The sequence below is a fragment of the Pseudonaja textilis genome, chromosome 8, assembly GCF_049901715.1.
Source record: "Pseudonaja textilis isolate UNSWEBS1 chromosome 8, rPseTex1.2, whole genome shotgun sequence".
NCBI lineage: Eukaryota > Metazoa > Chordata > Lepidosauria > Squamata > Elapidae > Pseudonaja > Pseudonaja textilis.
Genome location: NC_141997.1, coordinates 8021958 through 8044372, shown reverse-complemented (window position 1 = coordinate 8044372; position 22415 = coordinate 8021958). Strand labels below are relative to the sequence as shown.

The following is a 22415-nucleotide window of genomic DNA, read 5'->3' as shown; positions in this document are numbered from 1 at the left end:
TCTCCACCCTGGGTAAAAATCTTCCACCTGCTGTAGAAGAATACAATCACCTGTTTTTCTACAGTGGGTGAAAGTATCCCCAATGGTATTCAAAAGCAGTATGCCTAACTTCTAAACTGAGACTGCTTGTTTGGGTACTCATATTCTGAATACAGCTTGGAGAAAAGTAAAGCAAAATGAAATATCTCATGATCTCAGGCAAGAATGAGAGACCTTTCTACAACTTCATACATCTCTGAGGGAGTTGGGCAGTTAAAAATGTGAAAATAAATAAATGAATTAATAAATAAAAATTTCCTCTTGGACACAATGCAAATATCGTAAAAATATATGAAACTGTTGCTTCAGCTTTAGGGAAGAGCTATAAAACAGTGCTATAACTATCTCAGGAAAAGCACTTTGTTGCAAAACTGGAGCAGTTTTTAGGGGATGTGATAAATGACATCAATGCAACTAATCAACAAACAAACAAACAAAAAGAAAGGACAAAGAAGAAAAAGCATACAAACATCAGCTAACCAAAATAAGTGTCTTAGTTCTGTTTGCCCTTATATTAGAATAGCTATGAAACTAGGTAGAATCTTATATGCCTGTAGGGCAAATTGAACATTTAATCTGATATCTGCCACTACAAGAAGAAAATCTGTCATCACAAAAGTGTTAGATAAATATTTATAAATTATAGAGAACTGGATCTTCCTGGCATTCCAGGGGTTCTTTAAGTCAAGAAAGTTTGTAAATAAAAAGTAAACACTGCTTTACTAGGCTGTGCAACATTTTGGATTCAAAGTTTTAAAAAATGGTTCTTTAGAGAGGGCATGTACACATAGTACCTGTTGACAGTTCCTAAACCAAAAATACCTTTTATTTGGATCAGATGCAGTTGCAAAGAACAGCCACACAGATCTGGAAGAAGGCACTGTTCCTTTCAGTTGTGAGAAAATAACATTCCCCCCTCAAATCCAAAGCACTACACAGTCTTAAACCAGAATGTTTTAATAGCTGAGCTGAGTTTTAGCCATGTCTTTAGAACTACAAAGGCTACAAAATTATCTAGTCAGCAGGCAAGTCACTATGTAAGATGTATTTATAAACACTGTTGCTAAGGGTATTTTCTCTTATTGACCTCTGAGATCTGTTTTAGGCCTCTCACAGTTTGGGAAAAAGAGGCAGCTCTCTCGATAGAATAAATTGTTCTAAGGGTGTTACACAGAAGAAGACAAGGAAAGTCTTGACAAGGACAAAATAGAAAATTGCCAGACAACTGGGACCAGGGGCAGTGAGTCTTAATAGATTTCACAAAATAAAAAGACTAGGATTCCTCACTGTAGAGCAGGGATGTCAAACTCGTGGGCCAGATGCGTCATGTGCTGGCCACGCCCACCTGATTTAGCGAAGAGGGAAAAGTAGTGCTACATCTTGTGATGACAACGTGTTGTTGAGAGTTTGACACCCTACTGTAGAGCATCCCCAGTTCTAATCCTGAGGGAGGAACAGAAAAGTTAACTTTCAAGCAGTCAAGCAGTGTAAATTGGGCCAATCTTAATCTTGGCTTTTGTGATAATACTGCATGACAAGCAAGGTTGCAGATAATATGAGGAAAAAAATTGTCTTCTGTTGGATCTGATTTTGAGTTCTTTCTTTTTCTCTCATTGCAACAAAGGGAAAAGCCTTCTTTTTCTGACTCTGTATGTGTGTAAGATGTAGCCCTAAGTCTAGCTACTCCTGGTACTTACTGCTAACCTAGTATATCTAGTAAGAAAACAAATGCTTTTCTGTAATTACCATCACTACCTCAGCTGCTATAATCTTTTATTTCTGCATGAGGTAGATAGGGAATGGAAATCCTGCTACGCTCAAAGTCAATTAACAAATTAATTAAATCCAGAGAAGTTACTGTGTGATCATTCCATATGAGATACATGCCTACTAATATTACTTAAATAACAATGTGCAAACAGAGTCCTGACTCACTATAAGGAGGAGCAGGGCTGATCTAGAATATCTTCCTGATTTAATCAAAATAAACCAGGAAGAGGGCTACTCTCTAGGCATATCTTTTAGAAAACAGATGATTATTAGCCAGAGCAGGTAGAAAACAACCAGTTGTTTAATATAGATAAGCACTGTTTCTTACGCTCCAAATGTTTGCAAAGCATAACTCCCTTGTTTGCCAGATGCACATTGTCTCAGGGACTAACCAGTAATGCAGCTGGATTATTGTTTCTTGCTTAGATTGGAAATATTGCAACCATAGCATCCACTGCCTAAATAACTTCAGTCTTCATTTGTATTATTTGGAGGCGGGGTGGGGTATGTATACATATATATCTACATATACACACACTCTTCCACATGAGAGGAATAACAGTTCTCTCTGGTGTTGCCAAAAACAAAAGAATAAGGATGAATGTTTGCTTAATAAAATTATATCATGCACTACCAAATCCCAAACAATAAGAAAAACTCAAAAATGAAGGGTAGACATAACAATGAAAAATAGCAGAAATAGCAAAACAAGTATGTATGGGAAAGCCACAGAGTAAGGTCCTAGAATAACATCCTAAAATATTCAGCTTTGTGAATATATGATCAGAAAGCATAACAACCAGCATTTTTCACAAAGATATGGATTTTGAGTGATTATTTGTATGCAAGTGTGACTGAAATTACACATTTTACCTGCTTGACTAAGGGCAAGTGGGTTGGGATATTGATCCACATTCAAGATTCTTGGCTCATCTGATTTTGTGTCTTCTTTCTGTTATCATCAAACAAATTACATATAATTATATTACATACAATGCATAGATGCATTAGATATAAATATTTTTCAAATTAAATATGTGGCAGAGTTCAACAGGGTTTAAATTTTATCTGTTACTGTAATACATGCATAAATGTTTTTTAAAAAATTAAGTATCCCACTCTGTCCCAGACTTCTAGAAAACTCTTAAAACATGTTTGGTCATCCTAGGCTAAAGTTTTGCTGTTATTTTGGGGGGTGATGGAGACTGTTTTGTTCTGTTTGATTTATGTCATTTTTAACCATTTAAATTAGATTTAGATTATAACATTTAGTCTGGTCTGTGTGGTTTAAGTTTTATCTGTTTTTAACTTTTTATTTTGTATACTGCCCTCCGTCTATTGCAGTTGGGCAGTTGTTATAATTTTTAATAACAACAATAATAATAATAATTCAACATATTTGGGAAGGATTTGATAGATGGATTCAAAATGCCAAATCTAAACATGTAACTGAATGTGTAATGAATCATAAGATGATTTTTAAGGAAACACACCCATAATACTGCCAGTAAAAGATGAACTAACTGTATCTTAACAAACAATAACAATACATTATCTGTCATTAGTTACCTAGCTCATTTAAATATACTATGGACAAAGTAGCATATTCTGCTATTGATTATCACAAGGTTTAGAGGGGAAGCTAATTTTAATCCAAAACAGCCAGAGTATTTTCTGGAACTAAAGTAAGCTACCAATTCTTCAGTTTCTTTGCAGAAATAAATCCTGAAGTGGTCCACAAAATAGGGTTGCATTAGGGACACTCTTTAATCAGCCTACATTTTTCCTCACAGCTACTAGGGGCATGACAGAAAGGTAGAACTGGAGTAGAGGCTGGATAAGTCTCTATTTCAATCAATTTTAAATTTTTAGGACTATAATTCCACATAGAAAGGCTGACAGTGTTGACTGGAATTAAAGGTTGTTTTACCACTATTATATATGTAAGGCAAGGATTAATAAGGGGTGATATGAGGAGTAGGAATAACAGAACTCTTGTCTAACAAACAAGTGTATGCATTCTGTTTTTATAGTTAATAGCTTTGGATTTTATTATTATGCATTGACTCTACATAACACTGAAAAGATCTTCAAATTAAATCAGTTGTATTGAAGGAAAGTAGCACACCTTGAACAAGTAAGAATTGGCCACAACTCTTCTCCATACACAGTCTGACTGATTTAGAAGGGAAATATAGCAAGGGAAGAATTTTGCTTTTCCTCCCATTATCATCTGTCATCTTAAAACAATTCTTCACAGTTTGTTTTTCCACTTATAAGGAAGAAAGTTACTCCATATATTAAACATTATAGCTCTAACATGGTTACAGTATCTAGTCATTCTGTTAAATTAAAGCTAGGGAATAATATGAGGATTTCTGGATGAACCAGTTTACAACCTCCTGCATTTTCTGTTAAAATAACTTTTTTCTAATACCTTGATTTCTGCCATTTCATTTTTTCTTGTCCTTTTCATTATTTCATCTATTCGCTGAAATGAGAAAAAAAAAGTTTGCTTTCTTCATTTAACAATTAAAAAATATATATGATGGGGGGGCGGAATCATTTCCAGAAAGCTTTGAATCAATTTACAGGATTCTATAAACATGTAACCAGATCATAAAGCCATTGCTATTTTCATGTTTTATATCCTTGGCATCTCTTCCAAAAAGCCGTCATTGTTATTGACATCTCTAGCATATCTTCTTTTAGTTCTAATTTGGTGGAAGTACTGTAATGATTTGGAAATTTCCACCTCTCTCAGGCAACAAAGAGCTTATCTACAGTGTATAACAATAATAAAATGATCAATCAGCAATGCCAACACCCTTCTATTACCAAATTAATTGTGTAAGGTGCAGAATATAACACAATTAATAGTTCTAGTAAATGTGAAAAAATTAATTACATAATTTTGAAGTTTGTAATTTAATTTCTGCATTTCATTCTGAGAATGTAATTAAATCATTACTTTTTGTAGTTGACAGCTCCTTTCTTACAGTAGCCTTTACATAGTCATGGAACAATGTAAAATAACAATGCAACAAGATTTGATTTGAATAAATTGTTACCTTCTTTCGTTCTTGTCTTTCTTGCTCTATCTGCTGCATAATTTGTTCCTTTTCTAAACGTAAATGTTCAGCTGCCTCTCGTGCTTTAACTTCTGCTGCTTCTTTCTAATTAAATACAAGCCAACAAATTGTTCTTATTATTAAAGATTTAATTTTCAATTCACTTCACAGTCTGGAAATGGTAAAAACTTAACAGTTCAAGTCCTAACCAAGGACCTAAGAGCTATTAAGATAATATCTGAGTATGCAGGCAGTTTGGAGTAAGGTGTTTTTTTTGCAAAATCAGAATATTCAGGTCTAATAAGTTCAAAATTTCCATGTCTCGAGGCAACCCTTTGCTTCAAGGATTCCTATCACTATTGGTACAACTATTGATTTCTTCCTCTACAATTGCTCAACTTCAATTTGCAGATTATGGTATTTTGTTATTTTTTTCTAGTTATTTCTCTTCAATTTGTGCATCACCTGGTATTGCAATATCATGAACCAGACTTTTTTCTTTTTCACAATAGTGATGTCAGGCATGTGATGGGGCAGATGTCTATCTGTTTGGATTCAAAAGTCCCATAAGATCTTGACCTGTTCAATTATTATTATTGTTATTGTTATTATTACTGTTATTATACTTTTATTCATTAAACATGAAACTCAGCCAACTGAACATTTAAAAATGTATCACAAATATTATTGACTGGCACTTATGGTTATATGGGTTGCTGCCAGCATCCTAGGTATCGACCAAGTATCTTCTTAAAATGTATGATGTTCCAGGTAGTGCAGTTTTTTGAGTTTCGCTGGTGTAATTGCAGGAAGCTGTAATTTCTTGATGTATTTTGTAAAATTATTGGACACGGTACCAAGTGCCCCAATGACAATGGGTATCACTGTTACATGTTTCATCCATAATTGCACAGTTTTGATGGCCAGGTCATGATATTTTGTGATTTTTTTTCTAGTTCTATTTCTTTAACTCTGGCGTCTCCTGGTATAGCAATATCAATAAATTGTAGAGTTCGGTTTTCGACTGTGACATCTGATGTATTGTGTTCTAAATGATGATCCGTCTGTATTTGAAAGTCCCACAAGATCTTCACCTTCTCATTTTTGACAACTTTTTCCACTTTGTGTTCCCATAACTTTTTGGATACAGGTAAGTCGTATTTTTTACATAATGATTAGTGGATTAGTTTATCAACTCAGTCATGTCTACCTTTGTAATCAATTTGTGCAATTTTGCTGCACTCACATATTAAATGTGAAACAGTTTCAACTTTGTCATTGCAAAGTTGGCAATTTGGATTGTCAGTGGATTTTTGTATCTTTGCTTTCAGGACATTACACTGTAGTGCTTGTTCTTGAGCAGTGAGTATTAAACCTTCCATTTCTTTCATGATGGTTCCTATCTTAAGCCATGCCCATGTCTAGTTGTTATCACATTTTCCTTCAATAATGTCATTGTTATTATTCTTATCTCTTATTCATTAAACATGAAATTCAGTCAATTGAACATTTAAAAATGTATCACAAATACCATTGACTGACGCTGATGGTTGATATGGGTTGTTGCCAGCATCCTAGGTATCAACCAAGTATATTACTACTACTACTACTACTACTACTACTACTACTACTACTACTACTACTACTACTATTTCCCTGAAAATAAGACTCAGGCTGATTTTTTGGGTAGACTTAATATAAGCCCTACCCCAAAAATAAGCATGAGGGGATAGGCATGTGTATTTGCTGACAGCCTTCAAATTGTACTCTTCTTCCTCAGGAAGAGCTCCGTTTTCCAACACATACACACACAAACACACACACACACATTTACACTTAGTTAAAACACATGCACAGGAATCAAGAGGCTTTCTCTCTTCTTCCACCCACCCCTGCACTATGCTGCTATGCACTGATCGGAACAGACCTTTCCCCCCCGCTTTTGCAAAGAAGACACAACACATGCTACATATTCAACCAAGTCTCTCTCCTGAAGGATCCCTTTAAACAAAACAGAGTGAGCGCTGGGATGGATTATCCCTGTCTGTCCCTCTCACCCGACACCCCGGCATTCCTGGGGAAGTGTCAAGAATTCTCTGGCCTGGTTCATCAGTGATGCGGCAGTATTCCACAAATCCCTCTCCCAAGTGCTTATTTTCAAGCCCAAAAGAAAAAAGAACTGGGTCTTGTTTTCAGGGAAACACAGCATTATTATTAGTATTGATTTAATCTTCAGTTCAATTCACAGTCTGGAACTGGTAAAAAACATAATAGTTCAAATCCTAACCAAGGACCTAAGAGCTATCAAGATAATGTTTGAGTACATAGGCAGTTCTGAGTAAGGTGGTTTTTTGAAAAGTCAGAATATTCAGATCTAATAAGTTCAAAATTTCAATGTCTTGAGTATTGCTCCAAGAACTCCTATTACTGTTGGTATAACCATTGAATTCTTCTTCCACAATTGACCAACTTCAATTTGCAAATCATGGTACTTTGTTATTTTTCTGGTTGTTTCTCTTCAGTTTCTCTTCAATCACCTGGTATTGCAATATCAATGAACCAGACTTTTTTCTTTTCCACAATAGTGATGTCAGGGATGCCGTGGGCCAGATGTCTGTCTGTTTGAATTCAAAAGTCCCCCAAATTCTTGGTCTGCTCATTCTCAAGAAATTTGTCGATTTGGTGTTCCCAAATTGACTGCATTCGAATACTCAGGCTTCTGGCAAAACTTCCAATGTATGATTTTGGCAACTCAATCATGACATTGTAGTTAATCAGTTTGTGAGATTTTGCTGCAGCCACTGATAAGACAATCCATTATTTCATCTTTCTCATTGCATAAGCGACATTTGCTGTTGTTACTGACATGTTGAATTTTTGCTTTCATGGAACTGGTCTGCAGGGCTTGTTCTTGGGCAGCCAAAATGAAGCCTTCAGTTTCTTTTTTCAGCATGCCTGATCTCAATCATCTCCATGTTAGCTTTGTATCTACCTTTCCTTCAATTCCCTTCAGCTATTGACTGTGCATAGGCTTCTTTTTCCAGTTAGAAACTTGATGCTCAATTGTTTCCTTTCGATATTCTGCTTTCAATCTCATAGTTTTCAAGAGGTTTCTCTTGTTCACCTCCTTCAGCAAAGGCTCTTTCACTTTTTTAATGTAGTCATTTAAGTAATGTTTTTCCTCTTCTGTGGTTTGTTTCATCTGGAAGAGTCCTTTGCCACCCTAAGATCTAGGCAAAGTGTAATAGATCAATATCACTTTTTGGATGCAGAGCATGGTGCATTGTCATTAGTTTTCTTGTCTTTCGATCCAAGTTACCATGGGGATGCTGCAACGATTGTAAGAATGAAAAATTCATAAGTCACTTTTTTCAGTGCCATTGTAACTTCGATCATTAAATGAACTGTTGTAAGTCAAGGATTACCTGTACAAAAATACAAAAACCTTGCAAAAAGCTACCTTAAATATCAATCATTAGATTAGAAATATCTGCAAGTCAGACTTACAAATCAGACATGGTGCCAAAACACCTTGAGGAATTAAAATAGTTAAAATGCAATGATAACTATCAGCAGCCAACTCTTGCTCATAAAGTGAACTCTTTAGCAGAGAGGTCATTTAAGCTCTCCAGAAAGTGGGTGGGCATATTTGGGCTATAATATACCAAGCTAAAGAGACAAATTAACAAATTATATAGGGGACCCAGGTTCAAGTCTCCCAAGCTTTGCAGGATCACAATAAAATTAGTACATGCCATAGATATCCAAATAAACTTCAACCCTGGTGCCATGTTACTAAGCCTTATTATCATGAGAGAAAACCGAAATGAATTGGAGGATCCACACCCCGTTTTTTTTTTTAAATCTTACTATCAGTGAGCAATCCTGTGCCTTGGCCACTCCAAAGCAATGCAAAAGACTCCTGTCCCAAAGATGCTTTTTCAAGAGGCAACTGGACTTTCTGGAAACCAAGAAAGTCCAGTTGCCTCTTGAAAAAAACACTTTTGGGACAGCCATGACCTGGATGATTGAAGAATTCCCATAGACAAGAGACTCCTGTGCTCAGTGAACTGACAAAGCACCCTTTCACACCCAGGAAAAGCAATCCTTAGATCCGTTTGCACTACTTAAAGATACCAGCTGGTCTCACTCACCTCACAAGATATCCTAAGGAAATCATCCAGATTTAAGGAAAGATCACATGCCCCCAGAAAGGCAGTAAAAAAAAAAATCAGACAGAGTGCCAAGCTTGTATCCTGCCTCTTGGAAGTACACTCCCAAAAGATAGTGCCAGGAACCTGTAAAGCAGTGTAAAAAGCTTAAAACAACCCTTCCCCCTTAAGAAAGTCAATAAAGCAAAGAAAAGCCAAGTACCAGCAAAGAAAAAAAAACTGTGAAAAGTTCAGGCTCTGGCAAGAACCATTAGTTGTTACAATGTAATAAAGCTTAACCAGAGAGGCAGTTTCTGTAAGCAGGGCAATAAAGATAAGGATTAGGCTAGAAACAACACCAGAATGTTTCCTTTCTGCCTTCCTGCCAAGATTGGCCCTGTAAAGTGGGGGAAAAAAACAATAGGAGATTTCTTCCAACAACCGGTTCTCCGAACTCCTCAGAAAGATAACAAACAGTTCTCCCAAATAGGTGCTGAATCCCACAGCTTAAATCCAATTTAATTTTCTTTATTTTTAACTCCAGACAGATTTTCCACTTTGGTTTGCCTTCATAATTGCTTTATTCTTTCCAATTTTCAAGCCTAATTCTTCAGTAGTAACATAAGCTGTTGCATACATTAGCTGGTTTCTTTGAACTAATGTTTCTGTTGGAATAATCTGGGCAGCTTCATTCATATTCTTCAATAATTTAGCCAAACTTCTCTTACTAACTTGATTCAGTTTTGGCAATTGATTTTTTTCCACGTTTTCCATTTGAGTCTTAATTTTCTCAGCCTAGTTTAGCTCTGGCTGTTGGTTCTTCAAAATCTAATCCAATTCTTGCATCTTGTTCCTCATCCACTTCTATGATTTCCTTCCTTTTCTCCACTACTTGTTGCTCCACTTCTAAATTATCTCTATTATCAGTTACACTTGAGCTTTGATCTTGCACTACTCTGCTAGCAATCTCTTGTAATTCTGCATTAGTGAAGAGCTTGTGCTTCAAAATAACACACTTCTGGTCCATAAGTCTTTGTTCATTGATTTCCATATCCAGGTGATTCTCTTTTCAAATCTTGAACATGTGCTTTTGAAATCCATGCTTTGTTGGCTCAGATTTTCCATAATTGAGTAACTTTCTTCTTTGGCCAGATTTTTCATTTTTTTTCATTTGTCTTCCAGTCATCTGTCAACTCCATGCCATGGTTGCCTAGCAGAGGGAGCTGAACCCTGGGGCATATTTTTCATTGAACACCCAGAAGCCATAGTATTCAACTGAGTCTTATTGAGCCAGGCAACACTTGATCTGGCATAGAATTCACTTGATGTGTTTTTACCATAGTTAAATGGGTTTTGAATCAGGCTCTTCTCCCCCTCACCCCACATAACAATGGGATGATTTATTATTGTTGTTGCTGTTGTCGTCATAGATTTAATCTTCAATTCGATTCATGGTCTGAGACTTGTAAAAAACTTAACAGTTCATCTCCTAACCAAAGACCTAAGAGCTGTTAAGGTAATGTCTCAGTATATAGGCAGTTCCAAGTAAGGTGTTTGTTTTTTTTTTGCAAAGTAAGACTATTCAGGTCTAATAAGTTCAAAATCTACATGTATTTAGGCAACCCTTTGTGTATTGCTTCAAGGGCTCCTATTACTATTCTTTATTATTAACTATTAATTTAAAATTAATTATTATTATTACTACTACTATGATCCTGTGCTAAGCACATTGGGCTACAAGCATACTCCACAATTTTCAGTCTGCAGCTTTAGTCTCGCATCCTTCCATTTAAGGCTGATGTTTTTAATGTTGGTTTTTCAGATTTTCCTGAAATGTTTGGTGCCAGTTTCTTTTTTTTTTTTGGGGGGGCTTTCTCTTTTTCTCCATCTGGTGGTAACCAATTGATTGTGGTCTTTGCAGGGGCATAAGCATCAAGCATGCAACCCAGTGTCATAAAAATTCTTGCAACAGAAACTATAAATGAAATCCTGACCCAACACATTCAGTTCCAAATTTGAGTGTGTTTTTCTGAAACAGAGTTCTAGAATTTGATTCAAATTCTCTGCTAGCATTATGTGCATACCTTTGTGAGCACTGAACAAGCATCTGTGAAAATAATGAACATTTTCCCATTACCTGCCCGGTAATTACTGCATATAGGGAAACACATATCTGTGCCATTAGTTTCCCCCAAAATATAGCACAATGGAAAGCAGAGACTCTTTTATGGCTTAACCTGAAGAATCCAGAGAGGAAAAATGTGTCCTTTGATGTATAAACTATGGTCTTTGCCTACTGATTCAATAGGATCTAGCAGGATTAAAACATTTAAACATAGGGTCTGATCTGACAAGGCAATTTCAAAAGATAGACATTTGAACTGTATCCAGGCATAGACATTTTGATAGCATTAAGACAACCTGCTATTTAAATAAGAATGCAAATAATATCAAAGGTTCAGTGTTTTCTATATAATTTGTCATATATTTCATTCTGTTACATTCAGAATCTGTAATACACCACATAATTTGATCCAACTACAATATTAAATTTCTAGTATTAAATAAACACCGATATGATACATAAAAATTGTTATGGATCATATACGTAAGAATAAGGATTTGTGTAGTATTTATAGAAGCAAAGGAAAATTAAAAGAAATTATTGATTCTTAGTCTGGATTTATTATATTTTAGAACAGCTTAATTTCTGAATATTCAGTTCATTATATAAAATGTCACATCTTGAAAATAAAGAGAAATACATGCTCTGAACCATCAGATCACCACACCTGTATCTCAAGCATAGCTTGTAATTCCTTTTCTTGCTTTTCTCTCAGTTTGCATTCTTCTTCAGCTCTTTTTCTTGTTTCATCTTCTGCTTTTCTTTTTGCTAATTCCTCTTCCAATTTCCTTTCCTCTTCTCTTTTACGATCCTTATTTTCCAGTAGAGTCCTCTCTTCCTCAGCTTTTCTTTTCAGCTCTTCTTGTTCTAGCCTTCAAAACACAATATATTGTTGGGAGTACATTTATGTTCTATTAAATATTTATATCATTAAAAACTAGCTCCAAATAAGAAGGTAACAGAACTTGAAGAGTATAAAGAGAAGAGTATAAAGAGCATTGCATATTTCTAATTAAATATGTGAAGCATATACCCTTAACTTGCACATGTCTGCACTATAACTAAGAGGTTATAGTTATTGATGCAGGGAGAGCAGGATACCTTTCAAGTTTTTGTCTTTCTTGCCTTTCCTTTTCTTCTTGTTCTTTCTGAAGTCGAGCCTGACGTCTCTTCTCCGCCAGAATTCTAGTTGCTTCTTCAGCATCAGTAGTCCCTGCTACATGTTTCCCTAAAAATATGTTCTTGAATTGAATATTAGTCTGTAGGCAGGAAACAAGTTATATGTGCAGTAGAAAGGCACACAATATTACTCTGATGGCTGAATGTTCTACTCAAGGAAACTACAGAAACATGTGTTATTATAATATTTATAAATATGCATTCTTGATTTTAATTAATGTTAATCTCCTAGATGCTATCTTCATAGTTTACCTTCCTTAACAAGATTTTGTTAATAATTTCTAAGGGATACAGAACAAAATCACTGTTGATGGTAAAGTTAACACCCCTCCCCCCAAATATTAATGACAGACTAATTATGTAAAATAATAGTCAACTGAACTAACGTATAACAAAGAATTGTTTTAGAAGCAAAGGCAAATAAATGAGAATCTACCTTCAATGTTTTCAATTTTTCCTATAGAAGATTTTTCAGCACTAGACTGGTTTATAGTTTCAACTGGTGATGCTTTAGTTCTCTGACTAATATTCTCCTGCTGGCTGTCTTTAACTGTTTTTGCTGTTCTTTTTTTAGGAGTTTCTTGGTTCAAGTTTGAAGTTGTACGATTTTTCATGGGAGAAGCTGGATATGTTTTATTAGTTTTGGGAGACTGTGGATAAGTCTTTGAGACAGACCTAAAATATAGATTTCAAATAATTCAGTTTTGCCTTATAAAACAAAACCAAGCCAATAGTAATTAATCATAGCCTTGGCTGTTTTTCTCAGTCTTATATCAGGTTATGTATGAAACATTAAGTTACAAAATAACACAAGGGAAGATAGAATTGAGTTGGTTTTGTATTTTTTTTTACAAAAGGACAATACAGAATAGTTGCAGTCAGTTTATATAAAATGGAATTAACAATTCATTTAAGAACAGATAAAACAATATTATAATGTTGTCAAACAATTTAGCTATACCATGACCATCAACAGCATTAACGGAAGAAAAAATAGGAGGGGGGAATCTAAAGAATTGCACAGCTAATTCATGCAATCTTGGTAGTGAATAGGACATTTTCTAATTGAAGCACCATGGTCAGCTCTGCAAATCAGTTCTGAAACTATGGTTAAAGGAAATTCCAAGTGATACCTGTGTGGTATCTATAAATGTCAAAAAACTATGTATTTTTACTCTTTAAGGCTAATTTCACACCTACACAATTATGCTTCTATGTTAGTCTCTTCAATACAGTATAGCATAATTCAAAGTTATTTTCTTATGATGGGATTAGTTGCACTAATATAATTATAAATTTAATTCGGGAAGAAACCTGTACACACAATAACCACCTAGGTTTGGTTCAAGCAGGCATGTTCTGGCATGTAGAGAATGGGTAAAAGGCAATGTTGTATGTGATAATAGCTAAAGGGAAAGGAGGAAAACAGCACAGGAAAATCAGGAGCAAGAGTGGACAACTGCTGTGTCCTTGAATTAAAGATGTGAATGTCCAACATGTCTCCTTCCCTTCCCATGTTATTTCCATCACTTTCCTTTCTTTACTTTAAGCACAACCATGTGCCACCTTTGAAATTAAGGATTTCTTAACATAATCTGAGTAAGAATCCTAAGTATATATAGTTGTCTATAGCCTTAATAGAGGTGATTGTGACAAAAGATGATGAGAACGTAACCAATAATTTCAATAGCAACATTTTGGGAGACAAGGGCAAGGTTGAGAGATTGGCTAAAACAATCATGGACAGAAGAAAAAAATGAAAGAAGGCATTATTTTAAATATAATTGCTACTGCCAGTCATTTTGAAGAAGGAAAATTTGACTTCTATCAGGTGAAATGGTTCGGAAGACCCTTGTTAAGCAAAGTGACTAAATACTTTTGGGAGTCAGGACAATCTCACTGGCAAGATTTATGTGTTACCTATATAGTTTGGCTTGCATTTGTAGAGCCAAAACTAGAAATACAACCTGTTTCTGCTTAGTACCTGTATCAGCTGCTGCTATTTTGTCCATATAAATCTATCAAGCATAAACTTGAGCAACAAGAATGCAGATCATTTCACAGAAAAAAAAAATGTTTTACTCTGCATGATGAAAACAACACATTGTAAAATAAAAACTGTGTACATTTAAAGTTACTCAGAGGACACTGAAAATTTGCAAAACATTCTTACTTTGGAGTTGTGGGTGAAGCTGATTGTTTAGATACAGCTGCTGGAGATTCAGATTTTTTTAAAGGAGATCCAAAACCAGATAATGTGCCAAGTGTTGTTGATTGTTTCTTTTTCTTCTCATTCTTAAAAAGATAATATAATTTGATAATCTGAGAAAAACAATTATTCAGTATGTTTGTGTAGATATAAACACACACTTATATTCCTGTATAAATATACATACATAGACCTGCCTTTTGCATAAGAAAATACCACGTGTTTGAAATTTGTATATTCACTATCCAAACTCTTGAGCTTTAAGAACCTTTTAACTTATTTTCCTTTGTGCGTACTGTATGGTACCAAAATCAAGCCTGCAAGACCATTCATGAATCCATTAATTGAGTAGGAAGAAACCTTAAGTTTAAATACCTGAAAGCATAAAAGTCCTTTATACTCCCAGTGGACAATCATATATTGTGTCTTCATTCTTGTTTGCTATACAGGTTTTAATCAAACCCCAAACCTCATCAGTGAGTCTGATGCCAAGTCAAGCCAAGTGTGCACTGCCAGAAGATACCCAGTTCCAGAATCCTTTCAGTTCAGTTTTCATTCCTTAACCATTATCACTCCAGAAAAAACAGCTCGAGAAGGATCATTAAGTGTCGTACCTTATGATTCTCGACTCCTGACGAATGTATCTTTTCTTTCATGTATACTGAGAGTATTTACACCAAGACAAATTCCTTGTGTCCAATCATACTTGGCCAATAAAGTATTCTATTCTATTCTATTCTATTCTATTCTATTCTATTCTATTCTATTCTATTCTATTCTATTCTATTCTATTCTATTCTATTCTATTCTACACAATGACTACAACACTTCAGCAATTCCACAGACAGCTCACTAAACTACCAGTGTCTTACTCCAATATTTGTCAGGATTTCCTTGACCAACTAGAAAAAAAAACCTTAAAGAATAGTTTCCAAAGATTCAAAAACTTAAAAATAGATTTACTGTGAACTGAAGTATTGTTATAAAGTATTATGAAAGTAAGTATAACTGCTGTGCATCAAATACAAGTCCTGTTTATAGTGAAACCAACATATGAATTTGTACCTCTTTCTCCTACCCAAATGAAGCAATGATATTTCTCTCTTTTGAATAGGAGGGACGATTTCCACCTTATTGTTATTTTGATAAGGAACCAATCTGGCTATTAAGGTACTTACTTTTGACTATGTGAGATTTACAATAGTTGTCACAGTATCAGAATTAAGTAGCAATCCATCCAAATGAACCAGTTAGCCCAAATGATGAACCAAGTAGTCCAACAAATGGAAAAGAATTATCATATACAAACCATTTTCTAGTAGAGACCTGCTATCAGTACAGTACAACTCCCGTGCCTAATAATTTCCCAGTTAGAGAAAGATGACAGGAGTCAAAGTATGTTGCTGCCTACTTTGCCCCATATAAATAGTGGTTTAATGTCTTAGATGTACAAGCCAAGGGAAGAACAGAAACAAAAAGAATAGGAGCACATTTTCTTCTTTTTTCTTCATTGCAATTTATCCAGTTTTCCACCAATGGCTAAGCAGATCTCTGTTAAGGCTATCAGATTCTGGGTTGCCTCAATAAATGGCTAGGAGACTGGACTTGATGATTCCTTTAAACTATTATGAAAATGAAATGTGAATTACAAACAGCTGATCTTAAGTTTAAGTAAAACTTTCAAGATGGCTATTTACAAACCCTACATTAAACCAATGTGGTTCTACATGGAGTTGCCCTTGGAAAGCAATTTGAAATTACAGCTAGTCCAGAATAAAGCAATTTTGGCAGTTATGGGCATACCAGTCCAAGTAAAACTACTGCTTCATGAGCTGCACTGAGTTTCTGGGTACAGTTCAAAATCTGAATTATGACCTAAAATTGTTCATAGGGTCTGGTTATATGAGCCATCTTCTGTCCATAGGTTTTACTCATCCTGAATGATCAGACAGTTAGCATGTTTCAGGTCCCATCTCGTAAACAGTGCTATTTGATGAGACTTACAAAACATGTCTTCTGTAGTAGTGCCTGCCCTGTGGAAGAACATTCTCTCCCAGAGATTCATCTAGTCTAAACTTTTTCAAAATATTTCCTTAAAATCTCATTTTTAGCCTAGTCTTGGACTAGAATGTGTGTGGGTTCTTTGCATGGTACATGGTTTTATTTTAGGGCTCATGGTTTTGTGACATATATCATGCTTGGTAGACTTGCAAAAAAGCTAAAAAATGGATTCAAATGCACACTTCGATATAAAGGATTTTAAAGATCAATATTCAATTGAAACCAGAATTCTTCCTTTTAGGATTAATGAATAGAAAAAACCCAGGGATGATTATTCCAATATATGATTACTGTGGCAAGTTAACTATGTGTACAGAGATAATATATATATATATATATATATATAAAATTTTATTTATTTTTTTTCAATTCCTTGATTGTATTTTTTTCTTTGATTGTTTTTTGCTTTTTGCTTTCTTTATATTATGTTTGTATTAGTATCTATTTTCTTTAAAAGTTTTAATAAAAATTATATACAAAAAAGCTTATAATTTTGTTATGGGGTCGCCAATGGCTGCCTTGGTGAAATACTCTCTAATGGTTACTTTATTTTTTATTATTCTCTGTGATTCACTACAGATTTCATACTCATGAGACCATCTGCTAAGTATTAAGCAATGTTTCCTTAAAGAGCAGCTTTCTATGTCCTCACCCCACCGCTGTCTTTATAAACAAGGAAGAGATTCTAACTCAGGAAGAAGCAAACTCCCCGGACTAATGGATTACAACAAACCAACAGAGAAAGAAATGGCAGAGAAGGAGACAAGGTAAAAGAGCAGGAATTTTGAATATACTAAGGAATGGGGGGGCTCTCCCTTCAATCTTTCTGACTAATTTACATTCACTTGCTAATAAGATGGATGAAATACTCCTTTTAAATAGATGCAATTCTGATTTTTACAACTCAGCAGCTCTCTGCTTCACTGAAACCTGGCTAAATGAGGAAATTGATGACAACAGCATGAATATCCCAGGGTTTCAGATAATAAGAGCAGATAGAATTGCAGAGTCATCAGGTAAAAAGAAGGGAGGAGGGTTATGTTTATATATTAACAACAGCTGGTCTCAGGATATAACTATAATATATAAGTTCTGTGATGAAAACGTAAGAGTTTTATTTATCATCTATAAACCATTTTATTCTCTATGTGAGTTCTCCTCATTTCTCCTAATAGCTGTGTATGTTCCCCCACAAGCTTGTGTAAACAAGACATTATGAACTCTAGCTGACCAGATCATGGAGGCTGAAGCCAAATACCCAGATTCTCTTCCCATCATTTTAGGAGATTTTAACAAAGGCAACTTAAGGAAAGAGCTTCCAAAATATTTTCAGCATGTCAATTGTCCCACCAGAGGCAAAAATACTTTAGACCATTGCTACATAATGCTTAAAAATGCTTATCGGTCTTTACCATATGCAGCTGTGGGACACTCTTATCACTGCATGATTCACCTTGTACCTGCTTACAGACAAAGACTTAAAACCATTAAACCAACAATTAAGTCAGTGAAGATTTGGACAGAGGAGGCAAAGCTAAAACTACAGGCTTGCCTTGATTGCACTGATTGGAATGTTTTTGAAAATACCTCTGCACACTTAGATGAACTCACAAATACCGTAACATCATATGTCAGCTTCTGTAAAAATCTATGTGTACCGACCAGGAACTTGTGAATATAGAATAACAATAAACCTTGTTTCACAGCTAAACTTAAGCAGCTACATTGCTCCAAAGAGGAAGCCTACAGAAAAGGTGACAGAATGCTGTACAATGAGGCAGATAATACAACAGTAATTGGTCTCATTTGGGAGAACAATAAATCCACAACAGATAGGAGGTTGAACAACTAGCTTTGTGGTGCAACCAGAACAATCTGGAACTGGACACACTCAAAACCGTGGAAACGGTTGTAGATTTTAGGAGAAACCCTCCCATACTACCACCTCTTACAATACAAGACAACACAATATCAACAGTAGACATTCAAATTTCTAGGTTCCATCATATCTCAAGACCTAAAATGGACACCTAACATCAAAACGTTATCAAAAAAGCACAACAAAGAATGTTCTTTCTGCACCAACTCAGAAAGCTCAAACTGCCCAAGGAGCTGCTGATGCAGTTCTACAGAGGAATTATTGAGTGTCATCTGCACCTCTGTAACTGTCTGGTTTGGTTCTGCAACCCAACAGGACAGACACAGACTTCAGAGGATAATTAGGACTGCAGAAAAAACAATTACTACCAACCTGCCTTCCATTGAGGACCTATATACTGCACGAGTCAAAAAGAGGGCTGTGAAAATATTTACAGACCCCTCACATACTGGACACAAACTGTTTCAACTCCTACCCTCAAAACAACACTATAGAGCACTGCACACCAGTACAACTAGACACAATAATAGTTCTTCCCCGAATGCCACCCCTCTGCTAAACAAATAATTCCCTCAACACTGTCAAACTATTTACAAAATCTGTATTACTATTACTATTCATCTTCTCATCACTCCTATCACTCATCCCCTCCCACTTGTGACTGTATGACTGTAACCTTGTTGCTTGTATCCTTACGATTTATATTGACTGTTTCCTAGTATGATTTGATTGCATATTTCTACCCGATGTGTTATACCTTATGATTCTTGACAAATGTATCTTTTCTTTTTATGTACACTGAAAGCATATGCACCAAGACAAATTCCTTGTGTGTCTAATTACACTTGACCAATAAAGAATTCATTCATTCATTCATTCATTCATTCATTCAATCAATCAATCAATCAATCAATCAATCAATATTATACGAATTCAGAGTGACACTGGAATCAGACAGCCTAATTAATTAAAAATAAGTAAACAATGTACAATTAAACTTTATATTTCATTTATTTCATTGAAGCTCCTGCAAATGTAATTATCAAAACAAACATTAATTTAGTCATTAATCTCCCTTCTCAGAGGAGGAAACCAAAAGCCCACAAGTGGAATCTGAGTGTAACAATAGCCTTTCCACTATTTTAATCAACAGCTAAAATATTTATACAATTTCAGTATTAAGTTCTGATGAAGTATCAATAAATTGCAAAATTGTTGTCAATGAATGATTGAAACAAAATCTGAGAAAGCATTATGTTACACAGTGTGTGTGGAATAATGCAATAAGAAAAAAAATCACCTCTGTTTAACCATATCTTATAATAGATAGCCAAGCTAATTGGGATACCCTTATGCAACATAATAATCAGGAGCTTTTTACTTTTATGAATGTCTCAATATCTAGAGAACAATAATTAGACAAAGCAAACCCCCCAAAACACTAACAGTTCATTTCAAATGCAAGAATGCTTCATATAAGAATTCTTTCTTAACATTTTTGTTAGGGAAAGATTGAAGAAAAGAAAGTAGAGATCTGTATTTTTATCTTTATCCTGGGGAAGCAAAATATAAACCAACATATAAGTTTATTTTTAAAAAAAGATGTGAGTTAGTAATTTTCAAAACTACCTGTGAGACTTCACTTGTACTCGCTCCCTTCATTGAATCTGACATGGAAGCAGATGCTGCTTTCTTTTTCTCCACACTTCGAGTGGGGGAAGGCTTGTAAGAAGTTTTAAGAGGGCTGGCTGGTGCTACACGAGGACAGATATGGAATACTAAAGAGTTATAGTACAATAGCAAGTTCATTAGGAGACATAGACAAAGAAAGCAAGGAAAAGAGGAAAGAATCATTTTATTAGAAACAACCAAACAGATACTTTCCCAAAGCATTAATGAATTGTCTTCCCATTTTAAACAGCCATAACATTTTTGCTCAGACAACTTAACATTAAGCACATAAGCAAATAAGCACTTTATTTGCAAGTGTTGGGACATTCAAAATTCTTCATTTTCTAACAAATTATTGCTATGAGTTAGTAAAGTCAAAAACACATATAATGTAACAACCTAAACAAATGAATAGACATGTAAGGTTGAAAACAGACCTATCACCCCCAGTATAGTTTTAGCTATGAAAATTTCACTGGCTAGATGAATCATTTTAAGTCCTTCATTTAGTGTTAACATGGTGAACCCTATATATTTTGAATTCCCTGTGTATTTTATGAATAATCTTCTAGACTCCTTAAATTCATTCTTTCATGGGAAAATTTGTTTTAAGTAACTAAAATATTCCTGAAGATATTAGCTTTACCTGAATCATTATACCTCTCAGAAAGTATTAAAGTACTTCTGCTTCTGGCTAAAGAAGCTTGTGTGGGAGTCAATAGTCGAGAAATGATAAAATTTTCCACTGGACTAAGGTGCATGCGATGAGCTAAAGGATGGGAGCAAATGAAAAAAATAAAGAATAACCACTTTTAAAATGTGCAACTAAACATAAAAATAAACAAGATATACAAAATAAATAAACAATTACAACAAAAAATAAAGCTAAACATAGTTTAAAATTCAAAACCTTTGATTTAATTCTCCCACAAAAAACGTTTAGGTCTTGGTCAATCAAATAAATATATTAAATTACTGTATTAGCATCTATTAGAATTAGACATAAATGGCAAACACTTTATTACCAAAGAGGATTGAGAGTTTCTTCCTGAATTGAATTTATGAAACAATAATCAAAAGTATAATTTTATGGTTAGCCAATTAAGTTCTTACCTACAATATTAAATGTTCTATCATCTTTGATAGATACATTGAAATTTGGGTTATATATTGATTGGTATACTCTTGTGTGATATTCTAAACACAGGTGATCAGGAAGGAGCATGAGAGAGTTATTTTGTTTGGGCCTTAAATTCAAATTTAAGAATCTGCTTTATTTAGTAAAAAATATTCAAATTATGTTTTGTTCAATCTTTATATTCTGCCATTTTTTTATTAATGGTCTTAAGACGTACAGACTTCTTCTTTGTGAATTTTGCCATTGGCCTGGTAACAGCAGATATGCTACAGTGCAAATTCCATATGAATTTTAGAATTCAATTATATGTGAAGGTCAGAAGAAATATGCTTTAAGCCACAGTTAATAAATGAAGAATTATTGGTGAAAACGTCTCAGAAAATAGAATAGAAAAAGATAATTTCAGAACAAATATCATGCAGAAGACTGAATTTTATTTCAATCAGCACATAGTCACCGGTTGAGTGAAATCAAGTGCACAGAATTAGTAAGAAGCATATTTAGATAGAAATTCTATAAACATCAGTGAAAAATAGAAAGCGCCTATAAGTGCATACCTAAATTCTTGAAGGTGGTGAAAGAAAAAGAAATTATTGCTAACATATTTTTCTAAGTCCTTTTCTGTAATAACACATTAATAACTATCCAATTCTATCGGAGGATGAACAATCTGAATTAATTACATCTAGTCTCAAATGCAAGACTTATAGACTTCAAATTTGCATAACACATGTACAAAAGAGATCTGTATCACAAATTCTTCCTCATTTGGTTACTTTCTTTTCTCTCAAGGTTGAGTTGAGATCTTTCCAAAATATATTCTGTCTGGCATTGTACCATGAGAAGAGCTCATGCAGTTTCAATTCAACCTGCTACTATATATACAAACTGAATTTATACACTAGCCTCAACACTAAAATAACCAGACAAGCTCTGTCTTAACAGTCTTGCCATCAAGCACAAATAATACCACAATGAAATTATTAGTTGCTTTCTTCTAATCAGTTACAGTTATTTCAAGTGTTACTTTACTCAAACGGAACATCTGAATCCTAACTCCTGAAAAGATGCCTGCTTATCTGGTGCCACCTGACCATAGAAGAAATCTAAAAGTGTGAAAGC

General features: G+C 34.6%; 1 protein-coding gene across 18 annotated transcripts in view; it reads right to left on the bottom strand.

Moving 5' to 3' along the window:
- The window catches only part of MAP7D2 (MAP7 domain containing 2), an 81001-nt gene that overhangs the window by 12404 nt on the left and 46182 nt on the right, over positions 1-22415 (bottom strand). For 10 of the 18 annotated variants that reach the window (XM_087938210.1, XM_026714313.2, XM_087938220.1 and 7 more), the window contains 9 exons: positions 20802-20924; positions 20114-20262; positions 14509-14630; positions 12772-13010; positions 12258-12384; positions 11824-12028; positions 4881-4985; positions 4247-4300; positions 2683-2761 (listed from right to left, as the gene is read on the bottom strand). In XM_087938210.1, coding sequence (XP_087794336.1) covers positions 2683-2761; positions 4247-4300; positions 4881-4985; positions 11824-12028; positions 12258-12384; positions 12772-13010; positions 14509-14630; positions 20114-20262; positions 20802-20924 — 1203 coding nt within the window. The remainder of the gene's footprint in view (positions 1-2682; positions 2762-4246; positions 4301-4880; positions 4986-11823; positions 12029-12257; positions 12385-12771; positions 13011-14508; positions 14631-20113; positions 20263-20801; positions 20925-22415) is intronic. The other 8 variants (XM_087938211.1, XM_026714314.2, XM_087938221.1 and 5 more) reach the window with 2 other exon arrangements.